Source organism: Microtus ochrogaster, unplaced genomic scaffold (assembly GCF_000317375.1).
Source record: "Microtus ochrogaster isolate Prairie Vole_2 unplaced genomic scaffold, MicOch1.0 UNK9, whole genome shotgun sequence".
Classification (NCBI taxonomy): Eukaryota; Metazoa; Chordata; class Mammalia; order Rodentia; family Cricetidae; genus Microtus; species Microtus ochrogaster.
The window spans coordinates 7,911,294-7,929,055 of record NW_004949107.1 but is presented as its reverse complement, the minus strand read 5'-3'; the positions used below and the strand labels follow the sequence as shown (position 1 = coordinate 7,929,055).

The 17,762-nt window shown below is 40.9% G+C and overlaps 1 protein-coding gene across 1 annotated transcript in view; it reads right to left on the bottom strand.

Moving 5' to 3' along the window:
- Positions 1-17,762, bottom strand: part of Wdpcp (WD repeat containing planar cell polarity effector) — a 288,056-nt gene that overhangs the window by 73,594 nt on the left and 196,700 nt on the right. Inside the window, exon 13 of the mRNA XM_013353497.2 lies at positions 5,656-5,719. Coding sequence (XP_013208951.2) covers positions 5,656-5,719 — 64 coding nt within the window. The remainder of the gene's footprint in view (positions 1-5,655; positions 5,720-17,762) is intronic.

The window sequence follows — 17,762 nt, the reverse complement described above, 5'->3', positions numbered from 1 at the left end:
GTGGGAAGTCCAAGGACCGCCCACCTCCATCCAGGTTTAGTAAGTTGAGCATCCAAACTGCCCAGGCCCCCCCAAAGCCAGCACGTGCAGTAGGAATCAATCCATTTTTCTACTAATTGATAACTTAAAACAATTTTTGACTTCTGAATTCACACTTTAACTTTACAAATTTCTACTTTTAATTATAGCTCCTATCTATCCCCTTTTATCAAATAGAGATTCCTTTCTCCTAAGATGTAATCTGAACACAGTTTCCCCTCCTGCTGCTCCTGTGCCTCCCCACCTCCTCTCCTATCTGAATTCACTCCCTTTCTGTCTCTCATTAAAAAAGAACAAGTTTCTAAGAGACAACAACAAAACATAACAAAATAAGATAAAACAACTATCATATCAAATTTGGACAAGCCAAGCCAAGAGAAAATATAAAAGCCCCAAGAGCAGGCACAAGAGTCAAAGACCCACTCATTCACACATCCAAGAGTCCCGTGAAAATACTAAGCTGGAAGCTGTAGTATACATGCAAAGGTCCTGGCACAGACTCATCCTATGTCCTGTGACTGCTGCTTCCATCTCTGTGAATTCACACGAGCTTCCCTCCGCTGTTTTAGAGCGCCTTGTTCTCCTGTGTCCTCGGCTCCTCTTCTGCAGACAGCTCTGTTTCTAGTAAGAACCTCACCCGAACGCTTTGTTCATCATTTCTTTAAGATCTTGAGGCTGCTGTGAAACCACTGTAGTTGATAACAGTGGTACTGCAGTTGTTAACAGTGGTACTGCAAGCCGGGCGGTGGTGGCGCACGCCTTTAATCCCAGCACTCGGGAGGCAGAGGCAGGCGGATCTCTGAGTTCGAGACCAGCCTGGTCTACAGAGTTAGTTCCAGGACAGGCTCCAAAGCCGCAGAGAAACCCTGTCTCGAAAAACCAAAAAAATAAAATAAAATAAAATAAAATAAAATAAAATAATTAAAAAAAAAAACAAAAAAAAAAACAAAAAAAACAGTGGTACTGCAGTTGTTAACAGTGGTACTGCAGTTGTTAACAGTGGTACTGCAGTTGGTTTTCCTTGCGATTATAGCTCTAAGCAAAGATAACCCATCAGGATTCATGTGAAATAAAACAAAAAAACATGAGGAAAGGAGTGGGGGTGGGGAGGGGTACTACAAACTGGAGGACAGGACACATATATGCAAACAGATATGCACGAGACAGCATTCCACTGAGACCCCTCCTAAGCTGACAACTTCTCAATAATGGAGAACAAAAGTGGTCAGAAGTGGAAGTGTTAGAGTCCCGCACACTGGAGGAGGAGCAGGGACCAGAGAGGACTCAAATAAAAAATCCTGAAGACAGCTATGAAATTAATCAAGGACCAGACAAGAAAACTACTAAAGAAGATGAAAGAATCAGTAACGTGGAAGAAAAAAATTTAAAACATCAAGAAAAAATCCTGTAAAGAATTCAGACACTGAAAAAGAACCAGAAATTCTGAAAATGAATCCACCAGTCAACAAACCAAACAACACAACGTAGAAGAAAGGATCATCAACCTTCAAGACCATGCAGAAAGAAGTCGCATTGTTTGCAGGGAAACAGATATGTCAACTGAACTATGCTAAGTTCAGAAAGACAAATTATGCTTTCCTCTCATCTGTGGTTCTGAGATTTTATAGAGATACATAAAGATACGTGTGTGTGTGTGTGTGTGTGTGTGATGTGAAAGTAGAAAAAAGAAATGGGAAAGCGATGAGGAAAGGGCTCAATATGCAGCACACACATGTGGAAAAACGTCAAAAAAAGAGCAACAAAAAGATATCAGTTGTACCTAAGTGACCAGCACAGTTCTATCAATGCTTCAGTGATATGTCTGCGCAGAAACAGAGAAATGCATCCTAAAATTCACATGCAATCCCAAAGGACTCAGTATATAAAGCAACCTAATTCCAAAACCATGAGTCCGTACAAAGAAAGTCACATGATACTGGCACAAAGACAGAAGTATGGATCAATGCAAGACAAAGAAAGTCCATAAAAATATTCGTCCATGTATAGTCAATGACCTTCTGACAAGAGTCTCAAGAAAACCTCAGTGATGTTCACTCCCTGAGCTGCCTTGAGAGCCCTAGTCCATGGCTTCACCACCAATGACCTCCAACATTTTTCTGTATTTATGGATTACTTATAATTCTGATTTTTTAAATGCCTTGTTCTAATTTGTGCTGGGTTTTAGTTCCAGTATGTTACTCTTTACTGGTTATTTATGTATATCAGCATATTCCCTCTTTGTTATGAAGAATTTTGGACCATCAACATGACTTACTGAAACTTTTTGCAGTGGTTTCAAATGCTACCATTACTGTAGATTAATTCAAGTACACAAATCAATCTGTCTTCTAAGATATTGTAGGTAAAAGAGCAGACTATGAAACAAGGTTGTCTTAAATGATTCTAAGCTATCAAATAGAGACATACAAATTTCAAAAGTTGTATGAAGCCCAGATTACTAGTCACACACACACACACACACACACACACACACACACACACACACACACACCCGTACCTTAAAATTAAATACTATACAAAGACTTGAAAGATGAATAATAGGAAAACATGCTAGAAACCCTAGTTACCAAGTTATTACAGTATGCCAGGCCCTTCAAATATGTTAACCTATTTCATACTTCGGCAATTTATGCATTGTTACCATCTTACAAACAATAAAATGAAAGCAAACAGCTTTAGGTAAACTATAGGAAACCCACACAGCCAATAGGTGAGTCTGGAACTGAATCAACAGCCCCTGAAGCACTGGTGTGAGGAGATGGACCTGAAACGGCCTCTTCTACTCTAACCTTCCCCTTCCTCTCCGCACTGCAGCCTTGGGTCCCTCTAAACGAGGTGTGGGAACTAGAAACGCAGCCAAATGCTACTGGAGACTGTTTTTTTCTAGTTTAAAACACTGGAGCAGGGCGGGGACACACACAGGGATCACAGTTTTGGTTTTTTGTTTTGTGTGTGTACAACATTTGAAATTTTTATTGTATTCAAACTGTGGTCAATGAAGCTTTATTGGAACACACCCACACTGTCTGTCTGTCCACTGTGGCAGCTGTCTTCCCTCTACGATGGCAGTGCTGACTAGCTGTGTAGTAACTATGAGGCTTGCATCTTGAGATAGTTACTACCTAGTCCTTTTCCAGAAAAGGCGTGCAGACTCCTGATCAAACTTATGACAGCATCACTCTTCCGTTCCAAACCCTTCATCAGGTTCCTACAGCTTTAAAGATGAACTCCAACGCCTTAGTTCACACCTGGGCCCCTCTGGTCTCAGCTGCCTGTTTTCCAGACACATCACCTTCCTCGTCTTTGTATTCCTTCACCTGTTCATTACCAGCAGATGCTAAAGCCAAAAGCATTGTTTTCAGGCTCTCTGGTGCTTTTCGTTGGTGGTGGCGCTGTTGCTTTGAGACAGTCTCAAATAGCTCAGACGGGCCTCCCAACTGCTGTGTCACCAGGGGTGACCTTGGCGTCTGGTCCTCGGCTCAACCTCACAAGCGGTGGGATTACAGGATTGTGCCCCCACACCTGGTTTATGAGTTGTGGAGATCAACCCAGGCCTTGCGCATGCTTGACAAACACATACCGACCGAGCTGTGTCCCCAGCCAGAGGTACTTTTTTTTTTTTTTTTTGGTCTCTTTGGTATTATTTTTAATCTTTAAGGAAGAGATGGCTTAAAGATAATAAATCCTTTGCAAGTAGAGATAATCCTGCTTATTTTATAAACTTTCACTTTTCAAAAGAGGTAATATTTCTTAGAATATAGGCTATGAACCTCTGGCCAGATGAAATTCAAACAGTAAGAATCAATCTATATGAAAACATGATAAATTCTTTTAGATAATTTCAACACCAAGTCTCAAATGTACACAGTACTTTCATAAACTTAAACAGAGCGGCGAGGCCTCAACACTCTGTATTTTGAGACGCCTTAAAATAGACCTTGGCTAAAGGCGCTGTCTTAGATGAGGAGTAAAGATGTGCACTCCGAATAACGTCTGTACTTTTCCAAACTGAGCGTCTAGTCATCCTTTCCTCTATTTTAGCCCGTCGGTAGAAAAGCTCTTGGATTAAGGAGATTTGAACGAACACAAAGGTTTCTCTAAATTGGTACTGGGTTAAACAGATTAAAATGCTGAAACAAATATGAAAATAGTTTAGAAGGTGGTTTTGATAATTATATCTATTAATTAATCAAAGAATAAACTATAGGATATAATATTCATGGAGAAATTTTGCCCAGCAAAAATCATTACAATTCTAACACCATAGCTTTCAGCTGCCTCCCCACCCTTGGGATTCTCGGCATAAGAGAAGAACTGGGTGCCAGGCCTGGAGACCAACGCCTTTAATTCTGGGACTCAAGAGATCTACAGAGGGACTTCCAGGCCAGCCAGGGCTACATATTGAGACCCTGTTGAAGGAGGAGGAAGAGGAGTGGGCAGCAGTGGGGAATGGGAGAGGAAGGGGAGTGAGGAGGATGCTATCCCTCTATTTGAATAAGGAGCAGCAGAGGCAGGAAGAAGGGTCAGTTAGATTGGAATCTAAGCTCTCCACTGGGCTATCCGAAGCAGAGTGTCAACACACTGACATGCCTGCCCAAGTAGAGAGCAAAGTGAGGATGGAAAATATTACGTTTATCCTTTTGAAAGTAATGACTATTTTTCATGATTAATGTGTGTACAATTGATTTGAGAATATGAAATTTAAATTCCGTCACCTATAATTTAGAATTTTAAAACCAAATTCAACTGAAACACAAATGAGCTAAGATGATGAACTCTACATAGGAAACAGCCACACTTAGTATCTTCACAGTGCAAAAAAACAGTGCAAACCTTTGTCTTAGTGCTTCTGTGATAACAACAGATTTGCTACTTTGTTCATTTGACCTTCCAGGGGTGAAAGTTCTCATAAGAAAGGAATAAGGGTGGGGATATGGGGGAGATCAGAGGGGTTGGAGCAAGGAGAAGGAGGAGAGAGTGTAATTAAATTACAGTTTCAGACAGGAGCACAACAGTAGGTGGGGTCTGTAAGAAGCTGGGCAGTGTCACCACTGGCCAAGTGACAAATAGCGGAGCAAGAGTACAGTGGACTCAGCACCTGTGGATCCACCTTCCTCTCTAGTTGAACAAACACAAGGAACGCACCCATCACTTCTGACTTCCCACTGGAACGCGGGGGCCCAACAGTGCGTTCAGATCTCGGGGGCACATTTCCTCCTGCGTCCTGGCTTCTGGAGCTTCAAACTTGCTCAGAGCATGGATTAGAAAGACATTTAGACTTAATAGATGGAAAGGTGTCAATTCTGCACATCAAGGTTCATGGGGAGAAAAGTTCAAGAATTATAAATGCTTTGAAAACATAAAAGATCCTTTGGCCCCGGCAAGGAAAATGTCACCAAGCCAAGAGATACGAGATAGCTATTGAGCCGCTCATGCGGGCACTGCTGCGAGCCACGGTGCCACGGTGGAATAATGCCTTCCCGCCATGTGTCTAAGGCCACAAATGACACTAATCCCTTTTAATGGTCACAAAAGCTGACAACTTACTCAGCCTTAGAACTGAAGACACAAAAATCATCTCTGGCAATGACTTACCATAAACAGGTCACGAGCACCAATGTCAACAGCCAAGAGGAAGGCCTTTTCAAATCTCCGGTACCTGTGATAAAGGGGAAATACGTTAGTTGTGAACAAAGCCATATAAAAGGGAAAAGTGGTTTTTTGTGTGTATTTATTTGGTATTATATGCGTCCTTCTGATGGGGGAAATACTTTCCACAAGGATTTTTCTGGGTTATGACATGTTCTTACCCTGGAGAGGAGCTAAGCACAGAAGCATGGGAGGCCCTGGGTGTGATTTCTGGACAAGAGGAGCTCAAGGGAGACATAGCCAGGTCTGGAGAGATGAAAACTTAGACGTGAATTACTCATAATTTTCACTTTATTTTTTTTATTAAGAGAAACTTATGTGAATATAGCAGGATAAGAGTAACTGATACGTTATATAACTGCACTTTGGTGTTTCTTAGATAAAAGTTAAAATCAAATTTCACATTTCTAAGTTTTAAAAAAATATTCTCAGCTAACTTGAAAGAATAAAACAAATTATTTCTAATTTTTAAAAAATATGATTTTTTTAATTATTTATTTATTTTTTTAGAATATGAAGTTTAAGAGCTCAGGAGAAAAGCACATTGCAAACACCTCAAACACATTTTGGGCACACAAATTTGTCTCTTTTTTTTTCTGAATGCAGAAACTTGTATTGAAAGAACTCATCTGTTTTCCTGATCCTCAAAACAGTTTGTAGACTGCTCATCATTTTGTTCTATATTATAAATTGCAGTGGTAGAGAAGATAGTGATAGATTAAAAAATAAGTACTAAAAATTGATTCTTCCATTTGCAAGGTAACTAATTTAGTGTTAGACAGGAGCTGTTATGCTCTGGAACATGTTCTATATTAGTCTCGATGCCTTCTGATGCCATTCTCTACCCCCCAACTCCCTGTCTGTTCACACTAGTAACCCAAGTATCTGCCCAAATCTCTCACAGCTACAGGTCCTGGGGCCATTGTGTTTGGTTCTGTGGAAAAGGAATTTATCATAGTCGGAAGCATGCTGCAACATTATGTATACAAGGAGAACAGAAAACTGGTGTGGGAGGAAGCCCTAAACCCAGCAAGCAGCAGGCCCAAGTGTTCACTCCACTGTGTGGCAGTGCTGAGTCCCTGTGAGGTCCCAGCACTGGTACCCACCCAAAGCAGCCACACCTAACCCTCTAACTGCCCCTCCCGAAATCGTCTGCTCAGTTCTTTTCCCTTTCCTTCACTCCTTGTTTCCCATTTTGTAGCCTGATTTTTGTCTATCTCCTCTAGAAGTTGGTATTCTATCATTTAATTCCTATACTTATTCCAGTCTCATATCAATGACTCACAAATTTACATCTCTAAGATCCATTTCTGAGCTGATAGCTGAATTCTTTGTTTCTAGGCACCTCAAAGTTAACATGCCTAACATGTACACTGTTGGCAAATATAGTTAAGACACATTGAAATTAGAGACAGTAACAAAACAAAACATCATTGTGAAACCTACTCCTTTAAACATGGACATATACTTTAAAAAAAAACACAAAATAAGCCAAGGGAGTCTTTATTCTGACAGACACTTGCACACCCAAAGGAGTCCTTATTCTGACAGACACTTGCACACCCAAAGGAGTCCTTATTCTGGCAGACACTTGCACACCCAAAGGAGTCCTTATTCTGGCAGACACTTGCACACCCATGCTTATTGCAGCTCTCTTCAGTAACAGCAAGAAAATGCAGCCAGCTCAGATGATCACCGCTGGTGGATAAGGAAAATGCGGTACATATACAGAGTGAAATTTTATTCATCTATGAATAAAAATGAAATTTGTAGAAAAATGGGCGGAACTGGAAAACGTATTAAGTGAGGAACCCAACCCCATAAAGACAAGAACTGCAAGTTCTTCATATGTGAAGCCTAGCATGGAATTATTGCTTATTATATATAAATATTATGGTATATATGCAAATGCATACCAGGCCCATGAAAACACTCAGAGCTAGGGGAGTATATTAGGCATCCTCCTGGCTTTCACTGAGACAGTGTCTCTCATCAAACCTGGACCCACCACTTTGGCTAGGCAGGTGGGCAACAAGATCTAATGATCTTTTTCCCTCTGCTGTCTCTCTTCACTCTGCCCTGGCAATGGGAACATGTGGGGAAGCTTAGCTTTTTGTGGTTTTGTTATTCATGCTGAGATCTGAACTCAGGTCTTCATGCCTGTATTTACCCTCAGGAGTGCTATCCACAGTTAATGGCTCTATGTGAGCCTCTCTGGTAGCGTACACAGGGCCATTCTTCATTTGAATGGCAGGGATAGTTAAAGTGGGACAGTTAAGGGAGTTATCACAGAGTCAAGGATACCTGGGATCCTGAAATATAGGAAGGCTGTATCTGGCTAGTACATTTCCTGAGGATTCCTAACCTGCACAGTTCTTGACTCTGAGACAGCATTTCTGTGCTACATGGTGCTACAGAGACCTTTGCCCACAGTACAGCATATACTCCTCCCACCCCTTAGAATATGCCTCCAGAACTCTCCTGGCTGCCAGGCTGCTACCCGGGGTCCATATTAGTACAATGAGCTGGGGCTATGCTGAACCCGGCAGGGTAAAAGACTATATACCCACAGAGTACAATGAGCTGGGACCATGCTGAACCCGGCAGGGTAAAAGACTATATACCCACAGAGTAGTCATTATGTAGTGTGTGCCACAGGAGTGCTCCTTGGAATGGATCCTGAGCATGTTTGAACATGGGAACTGGAAGAGAGCTGGTTAACGACACAGTGACGTGAGAGGCTTATTTAACAGGACACAGAACTTATCCTTCTATCAATGACCCCGAGAGATGGAATGACTCCTAGGTGACTAGTAAAAACAGGGAGGGAGATGCGTCTCGGTTGTCACAGCAAACAACACAAGAAGGGAAGGTAGAAGGGAAATTAAGGAGAAGATGGGCACACTGTTGGCCATGAGGTGGGCTGTGGTGGTGGTGAGCACAGCGGATGGCCACCGACTTCTGGCATTGCTCCATCTTAGTTGACATGAAGTAGCTGTACTCTACATCTGTAGGGAAAATAGACTTCAGTTGCCAACAGGGGCCCTGGCTGCTGTGTTGTGATCTGAAATCCACCTACACTGACAATATCCTCGTCACAAGCTGCTCCCAATGAATGATGGACCCGGGCCGATAACACAGGTCCATTCCCACAAGATACGGAACCCATCACCTCCTAGAACCGCACTCAATGAAAGCAGACTTCTCTTTGCTCCACCTACATTTTCTACCCTCATCTTCTCCTCTGTGTCCTTGAACCACTTTTCTCTTTCCCCTCCCTCCTTTTTATGTTCATCATCTCACACTACTACAATGTTTGAATCTGAGTAAAATCCAAACATGTCATTCTGGCTCCTCCATCTACATTTAAACAGTAACAATGTCAACAAGCAGCCTCCCGAGTTTCTCTTGCTTATGAAATAAGTATTCTCTTTTGCTTAATGTTCAAACAATCCAGTTAGAAAATAGAAAAAAAAATTCAGGAGACGTTTCAACAGAAGGTATACAGATGAAAATAAACACATGAAAAATAGGCTCAGTCAGTGTCATTTAGCCATGAGAAAAACGCAAACGAAAGCCTCAAGGAGCTATCGCCCCATATCTACCACTACAGCTAAAACAAAAACAATTATGAGAGACCTGCGCTCTTAAGCTCTGCTGGGGGGTGCAGCAACAGGCGGGGCACTGCGGAAAACAGCAAACTCGGCAGAGGGTGGGCCCAGCACGAGTATCACGAAACCCCGAGGCTTTGCTTTTTAAAAGCTCCAAACCGGAAATAAACAACATGTCCCTCGATGGGAAATTCCCTGATCGGAAAAATTACACATTTAAAACCATTTCTTGGAGAGTTAGACTGGCAGGTTTTGTGTATAAAGAAAAAAAAACAAAGTTCATTAAAACATTAACCAATCAAATCTTTCCCCAAACAAAGCAAATGAGTACAAACTTCAGTTCTGAGTGAGACCAAAGCCAAACTACAGAAGACGGACCTGGAGGGTCAAAGTCTGAAGACTAGGTGACACCAGCCAATGTTTTCATGTTCAATAAACTCTGTTGACATTTTTTTTTTTAGCCTTTAGAACTCTTTCAATTTTTCCAACTAAAATGAAAAATACTTAACTTGCTGCCATACCTTATTCTGAATTTTTTTTTAAACAGAGAATTCCCTTAGCTACCCTTCCGTCACACGGCAACCTTCCTGTGTCCTAACCCTTCCTACCCAGCTGCTCTCATTACCCAGTGCCCCTCTGCACACACAGACGGCCCGTGCTCAGCAAAGGCTTCAGGCCAACATACTTTCATTTTAAAGTGCTGGTAATAGTTCATGGCACCTGTTGCTTCTCGCCTCTTTTGCTGAAACCCCACTGTGCTACAGCCGACCCTTTCTCAATAATTCTCTGCAGCTTTTCTTCCACTCCATGGTCAGCCTTTCACTACGGTACCAACTAGCACGAAAGCTACGTTCTACATCTATTAGGATGACCACTCAGTGCAGTTGGCTCAGACATGGCTCTAACTAAAACATCTGTACTGCATTCAAGTGATCATCCAGATGCCATGGAACATAGCAAATCAGATAGAGATCCATCCTATAGATCTTAGTAAAGTGTTCTCATGACAGGACAAGATGGAGGAAAGGAAGACAATAATATAGGTCAAGATTCAAAGTAACTTTAATCACCTAGGCATGTGACCATAAAATACTGAAGTTTTTAAAGAGTAATAAGGTAAGTTAAAGAAAATAAAATATAACACATAAAATTGATAGGTGGGCAAAAATAGATAGTAAGTCAGGAACATTTAGACACAGTAGACTAAAAAATATTAACATTGTAGCCAAAGTAGGTACAGAATAATTCATGCATAGCCTTGAGTAACCATGATGTTGATGGGACACTTCTTAATTTATCCTGAGCATGGGTTACAGCCTCAGCAGCCATCAGCAAGGTAGCGTTTCTATGGCTGAGCACCGTCCTCCACGCCTGGTGTGTGGCACATGGTTGCTGTGGGATAAATCAATGATGTTTATTTTTATTCGAGACAGGGTGTCATTATATAGCCCAGCTTGTCTGGACCTCTCTATGAAGACCAGGCTGGCTTCAAACTCACAGATATCCACTTGCTTCTGTCTCTCTAGTGCTGAGATTAAAGGCGCGTATCACCACTGGGCATAACAATATTTACAAAGAAAGAAGAAAGTCAAGGAATACTTAATTTTACTTTAAAACATTTCTATAAGAATTAAACCTTTAACACATGCCTTTTTCTAATACTGACTTGATTGCATTGTTTTCTAAATGATCCTTATGAAGAGATAATAAAAAAATTCAGTTTTTAACTAACTACATTCCTTTTTAAAAGAAAGTGTTGAAGTCATGGCAATCCCAGTCAACCTCCGAATCCTGGGGTTTCAGGCACAAGGCAGCGCACCCAGCTTTCATTACATCACTCTTAACAGGACCCACTGGGCCCTGCTTTGAAGTGGGGTGACTTCATTCTTTTTTGTTTTTCCTTCCGGTAGTTTCCGATTTTAATTACACAATTGTATCCTTACATTAATGAGGCAATTTCTTTACTGATCCTAATTTCTAGAGCTACCATCCTTTCTCTTTCTTTTATTTCTGGGTGCTGCAATGTGTGGGTGCTAGATTACTTCTATGTGTGTGGGTCTGAATTGTTTGACTTCTGTTTTATGAACACAAGTTTCATCTACAAAAATAAGAGTTGATTATTTTGCCCATGTCAAAAGTCAAAAGCCATCTAACTAGACATATTAACATCCAGATGTTGACAGCAATTATTTTCACTTATTTATATATTTTTAACTTTAAAGTTTTAAAAATAAAAAAAGACTAAAGTTGCAAGCTAACCACAATCTTACGAGTGTTCATGCAACTATGAAACCCAACTGAAAATACACATAGAAGAAGCCTAGTTTTTGAGTCAGAACACCACAACTGTTAACAAAATTGTTTATTTTGTGGAAGCAAAACTTTGATTCTTATGGCTACTCAAAAATAGACTGTCCTCCATGTTTCCGTGATTCTTGATTCAAATGGTCCACTTCTAAGAATGTATTTTTTAGCTACTTTTCTTAGTGCTATTACAAGATGCCTTGCAGTCCTGAGGTGGAGGGCTCACTCTGACTGGTTAAAGGGAGCAGACATTATGGTGGGAAGGCTGGGCAGCAGGAGGGTGACGAGGATGGCAGTGAGAGACATCCAGGGTGGGTCCCCCCAGTTAAACCTCTCTGGAAAAGGCCAGCACAGCAGGCCCAGGGGCACGTTTCCTAGGCGACTCTAAATCCAGTCAAGGCAACAATGAAGATTAACCACCACAGCAGCACCTTCCAAGAAAGTGTAGAAGGCTTATTAGAAAACCTGTCGATGAAATAACCATCCTTACAGAACAGGGATGGTGGAAAACTAAAACTTACAGATTTAAAGATTTAGAAAACGTTCAGTGGGACGGGAATTGCCACTGGCATTGTGGGAGGCAGAAGAGCATGAAAACATAACAGTGTGCATGGCAACTGAAGTCCCACGTGAGACAAAGGAACCATAACATAACCACTCACTTACTACAGAAGAACTAGAGTTTAAATGTATGTTGTATGGGGCATGACGATTATCTACAGACAATTTTATGCCTACTCAGAAACCAAATCAATTGCAAAATTATTAGAAATAAAATTTAAAGTTCCAAAAGAGTCATATACTATAAAATTAACATGCACATGTCAATAGTTTCTTACATAGCAAGAATCAATCACCAGTTATGAAGTTTAACTAGAAGAAAAAAACCCAGAAGCATTAACAAGGAATCAAAAAATATAATGCTTAGAAGCAAACTAAATAGGAGCTATGTCTGCAAAAAGAAACTACAGAGGAGAAATTGAATAAATGAAGAGAATCTGTTTTTCTTAACAGAAGAATAAAGCATACTAACTTAACAAAATTAACACAGAGATTCATGATATTCATGGCATTCTAACCAAAATCCTCCAGAGCCGTGTTTAAACCAACACTAAAGTCCATCTGAGAAACTCAAAACTATGGCACAGAACACTAAAGAGCTAGCCCTCTGCATCATGTCTAAACCTAGGGCAGATGAAGCCAGACCCAAGGTACACACCTGTGGTCCAGATTACTGGAGCCAGGTTCTAGGGCTAGCCTGGGTTTACGTCAGCTCATACTCTCTATCCATCGCTGAGCAAAGCCAGGGAAGGAGCTCAAGACAAGATCCCGGAGGCAGGACCTGGTGCAGGGGCCATGGAGAAATGCTGCTTACTGTTTCTTCCCTGTGGCTCACTCAGCTTGCTTTCTTATACAGCCCAGGACCACCTTCCCAGGGCTGGCACCACTCCCACTGGCCATGGACCTAGCTCCAGGCCAATCTGATGGGATGGGGCAAGTCTTCACATGAGGGTCCCTCTTCAAAGGTGTGTCCAGTTGTGTCAAGTTGACGTGAACTACCCAGGTCATCATCTTATAAAAAGTCCTAACAAATGAAACAGCTAATTGTATTGGCAGAGGAATATTACTCTAAATATAGGTTAGTAGGAACAAGAAGTCAAAGCAAATGTATTTAACAAGGTAAGAGAGGATGGAGAAGTGAGTTTTAATATCCTGTATTAAGGTGTTTCCATGCTCAGAATCCATATAAAGCCAGATGGGCTTGGTGGCTTCCATGAGACAAGAGATCCCTGGCGCAAGCTGGCTCACCAGACTAGCTACAACTGCAAACTCCTGATTCATTGAGAGACCCTACCTCAGGGTATAGGCTGGATACTGAGAGAAGAGGACATGTGATGTCAGCCTTAGACCTCCACCTACATACATATGTACACACACAGAAAGAAAGAGAGAGAGATTCACACACACGCATACACATAATACACACACAGAGACTCAGTAACAGCAAATGACCTAGGATTTGCTGTTGTTTTGTTAAGAAAACTAGAAATTTAGATTACCTGCCATGTGTCAAGCTTGTGGGCATGCATGCACATGAGTGCACAGATCTACCAGGTGAATTCAACTTTGTGACTGCTGTCAAAAGCTGTCTCATGATTTTAAGTGTGGAGTAAAAGTGGGCTCGGGTGTCATGAGGACATTGTGAACATGATATTAGATAACAGGTTAGAGCTGGGACAAAATGAAGCTGGATCTTCACATTATTTATTATGCTAAATTATTTTCAAAGCACTGGAGGAATAAAATGTAAAGCATAAAGTCATAGAGATGACTGAAATAAATAGATTACTGATTATAGAAAGACAGCCAGCAAGAAATCACAAAACACTGTAACAAATTGGCCATTTAAAATGTCTATTGAAGGAACGGCCACAAACTATGCAGTGAATTGAGAAGTAAGCAAGCGGGTTTTTAAGAGAGATTTGCAATGTATGAAAGATATCAAAAGCAAGAAGAAAAAGATAAAGATTCCATAGCAGGCGAGGGATGAGAAGAGATACCAGAGGTGAGGAAGAGAGGAAGATTTGATCATTTCCTTTTCTAAAACATAAAAACAAGAGAGGGAATATCCCAATAAAGTGAACAGAGTGTTCACAAGACAAGTAAAAGTAGATCAATGTCTTTAGAAAGGATCTAGACATTTGACCTAAGGACACAAACAAGAATGCTCACGGCAATACTATGGGCAAAGCCCACAGCCAGCTATGAACAATGGGGGAGTAGATGGCATGTTCCTGTCTTTGTCCAAATTCCCAACGTAGTCCAAATAGCCACAAATGAGTTCCACCTCAGCTACAGAAGGATTTCCAGTGGCTGCAAGTTAGTACTCCCCAGGGACTTGTGAAGCCGGTTCCCTCTAGGGAAAGAAGCCATTTCCCATAGGTCTGGCAGAAGGGACATATGGCTACCTGTGGTACCTATCAGTACATCAAAACCCATGCTGGCCTCCAGGCTCCTCAGTGTCACAGTATCTATTACACATTAGAGTCCCCCTCAGAGCCAGCTCAAGGGCTTCCCTCCCTGCAGCTACTCAATGTCTTTATAACCCTACTACTTTTGCTATGATTTCTCTTTGATCTGCTCCTGCTTCTACAAAAATGGCTGAATGAATGAATGAATACCCAGCCACCAAGGTAAAGGTTAAAAACCGAACTGTCATTTATACCTCCTGGGAGAGGGAAATCAGTTTTCTGCAATACAGTAAAACTATTTCTCATGTTCAGGAATAGTTGACCAACATATAATGGACTCCAGTTTTTTTTTTTTTTTTTTTTTTTTGTGTGTGTGTGTGTGTGTGTGTGTGTGTGTGTGTTTTGGGAAGGTTACTGCTTGGTGTCTTATTTGTTTGCTTTTGGTTTTATTTACATTTGGGGTATGGTTTTATTTAGCTTTCTTGGTTTTGGGAGTTTTATTATTGTGTTGATTTTTTTGTCTTTTTTTTTACCTTTGTTTTTGAGAAAGAACTTAAAATTGAGTAGGTAGAGAGGGGGTGCTGATCTGGAAGGATTTGGGGGAAGAGAAGAATATGATCAAGAATATTTAAATTTAAAATTGTTTTAAATAATTAAAAATAAAAACATAGTATAAATTTTTAAACATTTAACCTATCAGCTTACTTACTGATGTTATTATAATAGTAGGATATATGTTTCCCAGGTAACCATGTCGTTGTGTGGAACCTCACACTGGCTGTAAACTGGAGGTTGTCTTTCTTGCTAGATCTTCCATTCATCATGTGATGTTTAGTTACTAATTAAAGACCTTTCTGCTAAAAGGAAACAAGTTTTATGGATTGGTTTGTGATAATGTATGTTTTAATAAATACTAGAAAGGTTTTGAGAAAAATTGTTTAAAAATTTAAGCACTGCACTAGCATCTGCAATGCCAGTTCCAGGGAATCTGGCACCCTCTTCTGGCCTCCATGGGCATGAGGCACACACATGGTGCGCAGATATACACACAGATTCACAGAATAAATATAAAATTTGAAAACAAATTACCTTCTCCTTCCTATATAATACCCCCAAACTCTGAGTGTTAGGATCAACTCCACTGACTTTTACTTCCGAAGTGATGAGGTCCGTATTACAAAGTAGTACTACCCCTCCCTCTTTCCTCTGGCACTCAGGAGACATGTTCCCCAAACTAGGTCTCTGCTGCTATTTATTTATAACAGGGGTTTTCAAACTCTCGCTGTAAAGGGCCAGACAGCACATATACCTAAAGGGGTAGACAACCCTGTCACAAGTATAGCCTGTGAGCAGCCATAGATGTTATGGAAACCAATAGTCTTGGCTGCGTTCCAATGGAAGTATATTTACAAAAGTGGGAGACGGTTATAGTTAGCTGACTCCTGCTTTATATAACTGGCCCTGGCATCTGCGGTCAAGGACACGCAGTGACTTGAAATGGGGAAATACCTTTTAAATTGGGCTGTCTAAAGATTAACAAATAGCCAACTAGCTCAGATTTGAATTCAGTACCTCACAGTACTGTAGAAAGAAAGATTTCCTGGGGGATGTGTGGATCTCATGAGTATTCCCTAGCACGGACTTTCTACTCAGTGCCAAGTGCTACTAAATTGATCTCAGAAACACAGAGACTGAGGGGAGGACACAGAGAAAGGCAGGATGTTCATCAGTGGTACAGTGCTTCCACGAGACTGGCGGCATGAGCTTCTACCATGCAGCAACCACAGTTGATAACAATGTGCTACATCTGTCTAATTTGCCAAAATACAAAATCCTCCCTATAGAAAATGATAAGTCGATGAGATGACAAATATGTTAATTAACTTGATTCAGTTCACACTATAAATGCACAGAAGTACTTTTTGTTAATTAAAATAAATGTCAAAAATTTCAAAAAACAAAAAGCCTCACTCCTGTAATACATGAGGAGTCACTAGGGCCTACAATCACAATCTTGTCACTTCTTCAGATTGCCTTCCTTTGGGTAAGAATTATTTCTTCCTAAAGGAAAGACTAAACATGGATCAACATCTTTCCGTCTTTAAGTTCTGACTACAGGCTTGCTAAGAGAAAATGGCCTCAGGCAAATATTAGGCAACATTTTCTTAAGAATGGCTTGATCCTGAGGAGCACCCTGGAATGATCTAAGATCCCCAGCTGCCCAGCACTGCAAGGGTAAGTGTCACCATGACAAGGTCGCACTTAGGCAGCCTGCTCTGGGTATGTTGGAAGGTTCACTACTTCTTTTGTGTGCCACGCTTCCTGACTTACTACTGTCATTTCCCGTAACATAGAACTCACTAAGTAAAGCTTATCTCAAAGAACTTATATCTGACATTACGAATTCAAAGGAGCCTGAAGCAAAAAGATCATGGCACCTCAGAGACCTGAAGAGCCTCAAAAAAAAAAAAAAATCACCTCCCTGCTTCTCTATTAATAGTTATATAGCTGAGTTTTTTTTTTCTTTTACTGAATTAGATGTACTCATTTTCTGTGTGTTTTGCATGCATGCAGGTCTCTGCATCATATGCATGCTTGGTGCCTCCACAGGTCAGAAGACACTGAATCTTCTGAAACTGGAGTTACCAGTGGGTGCTGGGAATGGAACCTAGGTCTTTTGCAAGAGAGACAAGCACTCTTAAACAATGAGCTATATATGGAAGTTTCCATCCCACCCAGGCCCAGTCGTTCAGTCCCAAAGAAACACACAGAGGCTTATATTAATTATAAACTGTTTGGCCTATTCACCCAGACTTATTATTAACTAGCTCTTACAACTTATATTAACCCACATGGCTTGGCACCTTCTCTCAGTAAGACATCCTATTCTCATCTTGCTTCCTCTGTGTCAGACTGGTGACTGCATCTCTGCCTTTCCTCTCCCCAGAATTCTCCTAGTCTGGTTGCCTTGCCTACTTCCTGACTACTGGCCAATCAGTGTTTTATTAAATCAAAATGAGTGGAAAATCTTTACAGTGTACAACAGCATTATTCCATAGCCCCTAATTATTTTTTATTTTTTTTATTTTTTATTTTTTTATTTTTTTGGTTTTTCGAGACAGGGTTTTTCTGTGTTTTTGGAGCCTGTCCTGGAACTAGCTCTTGT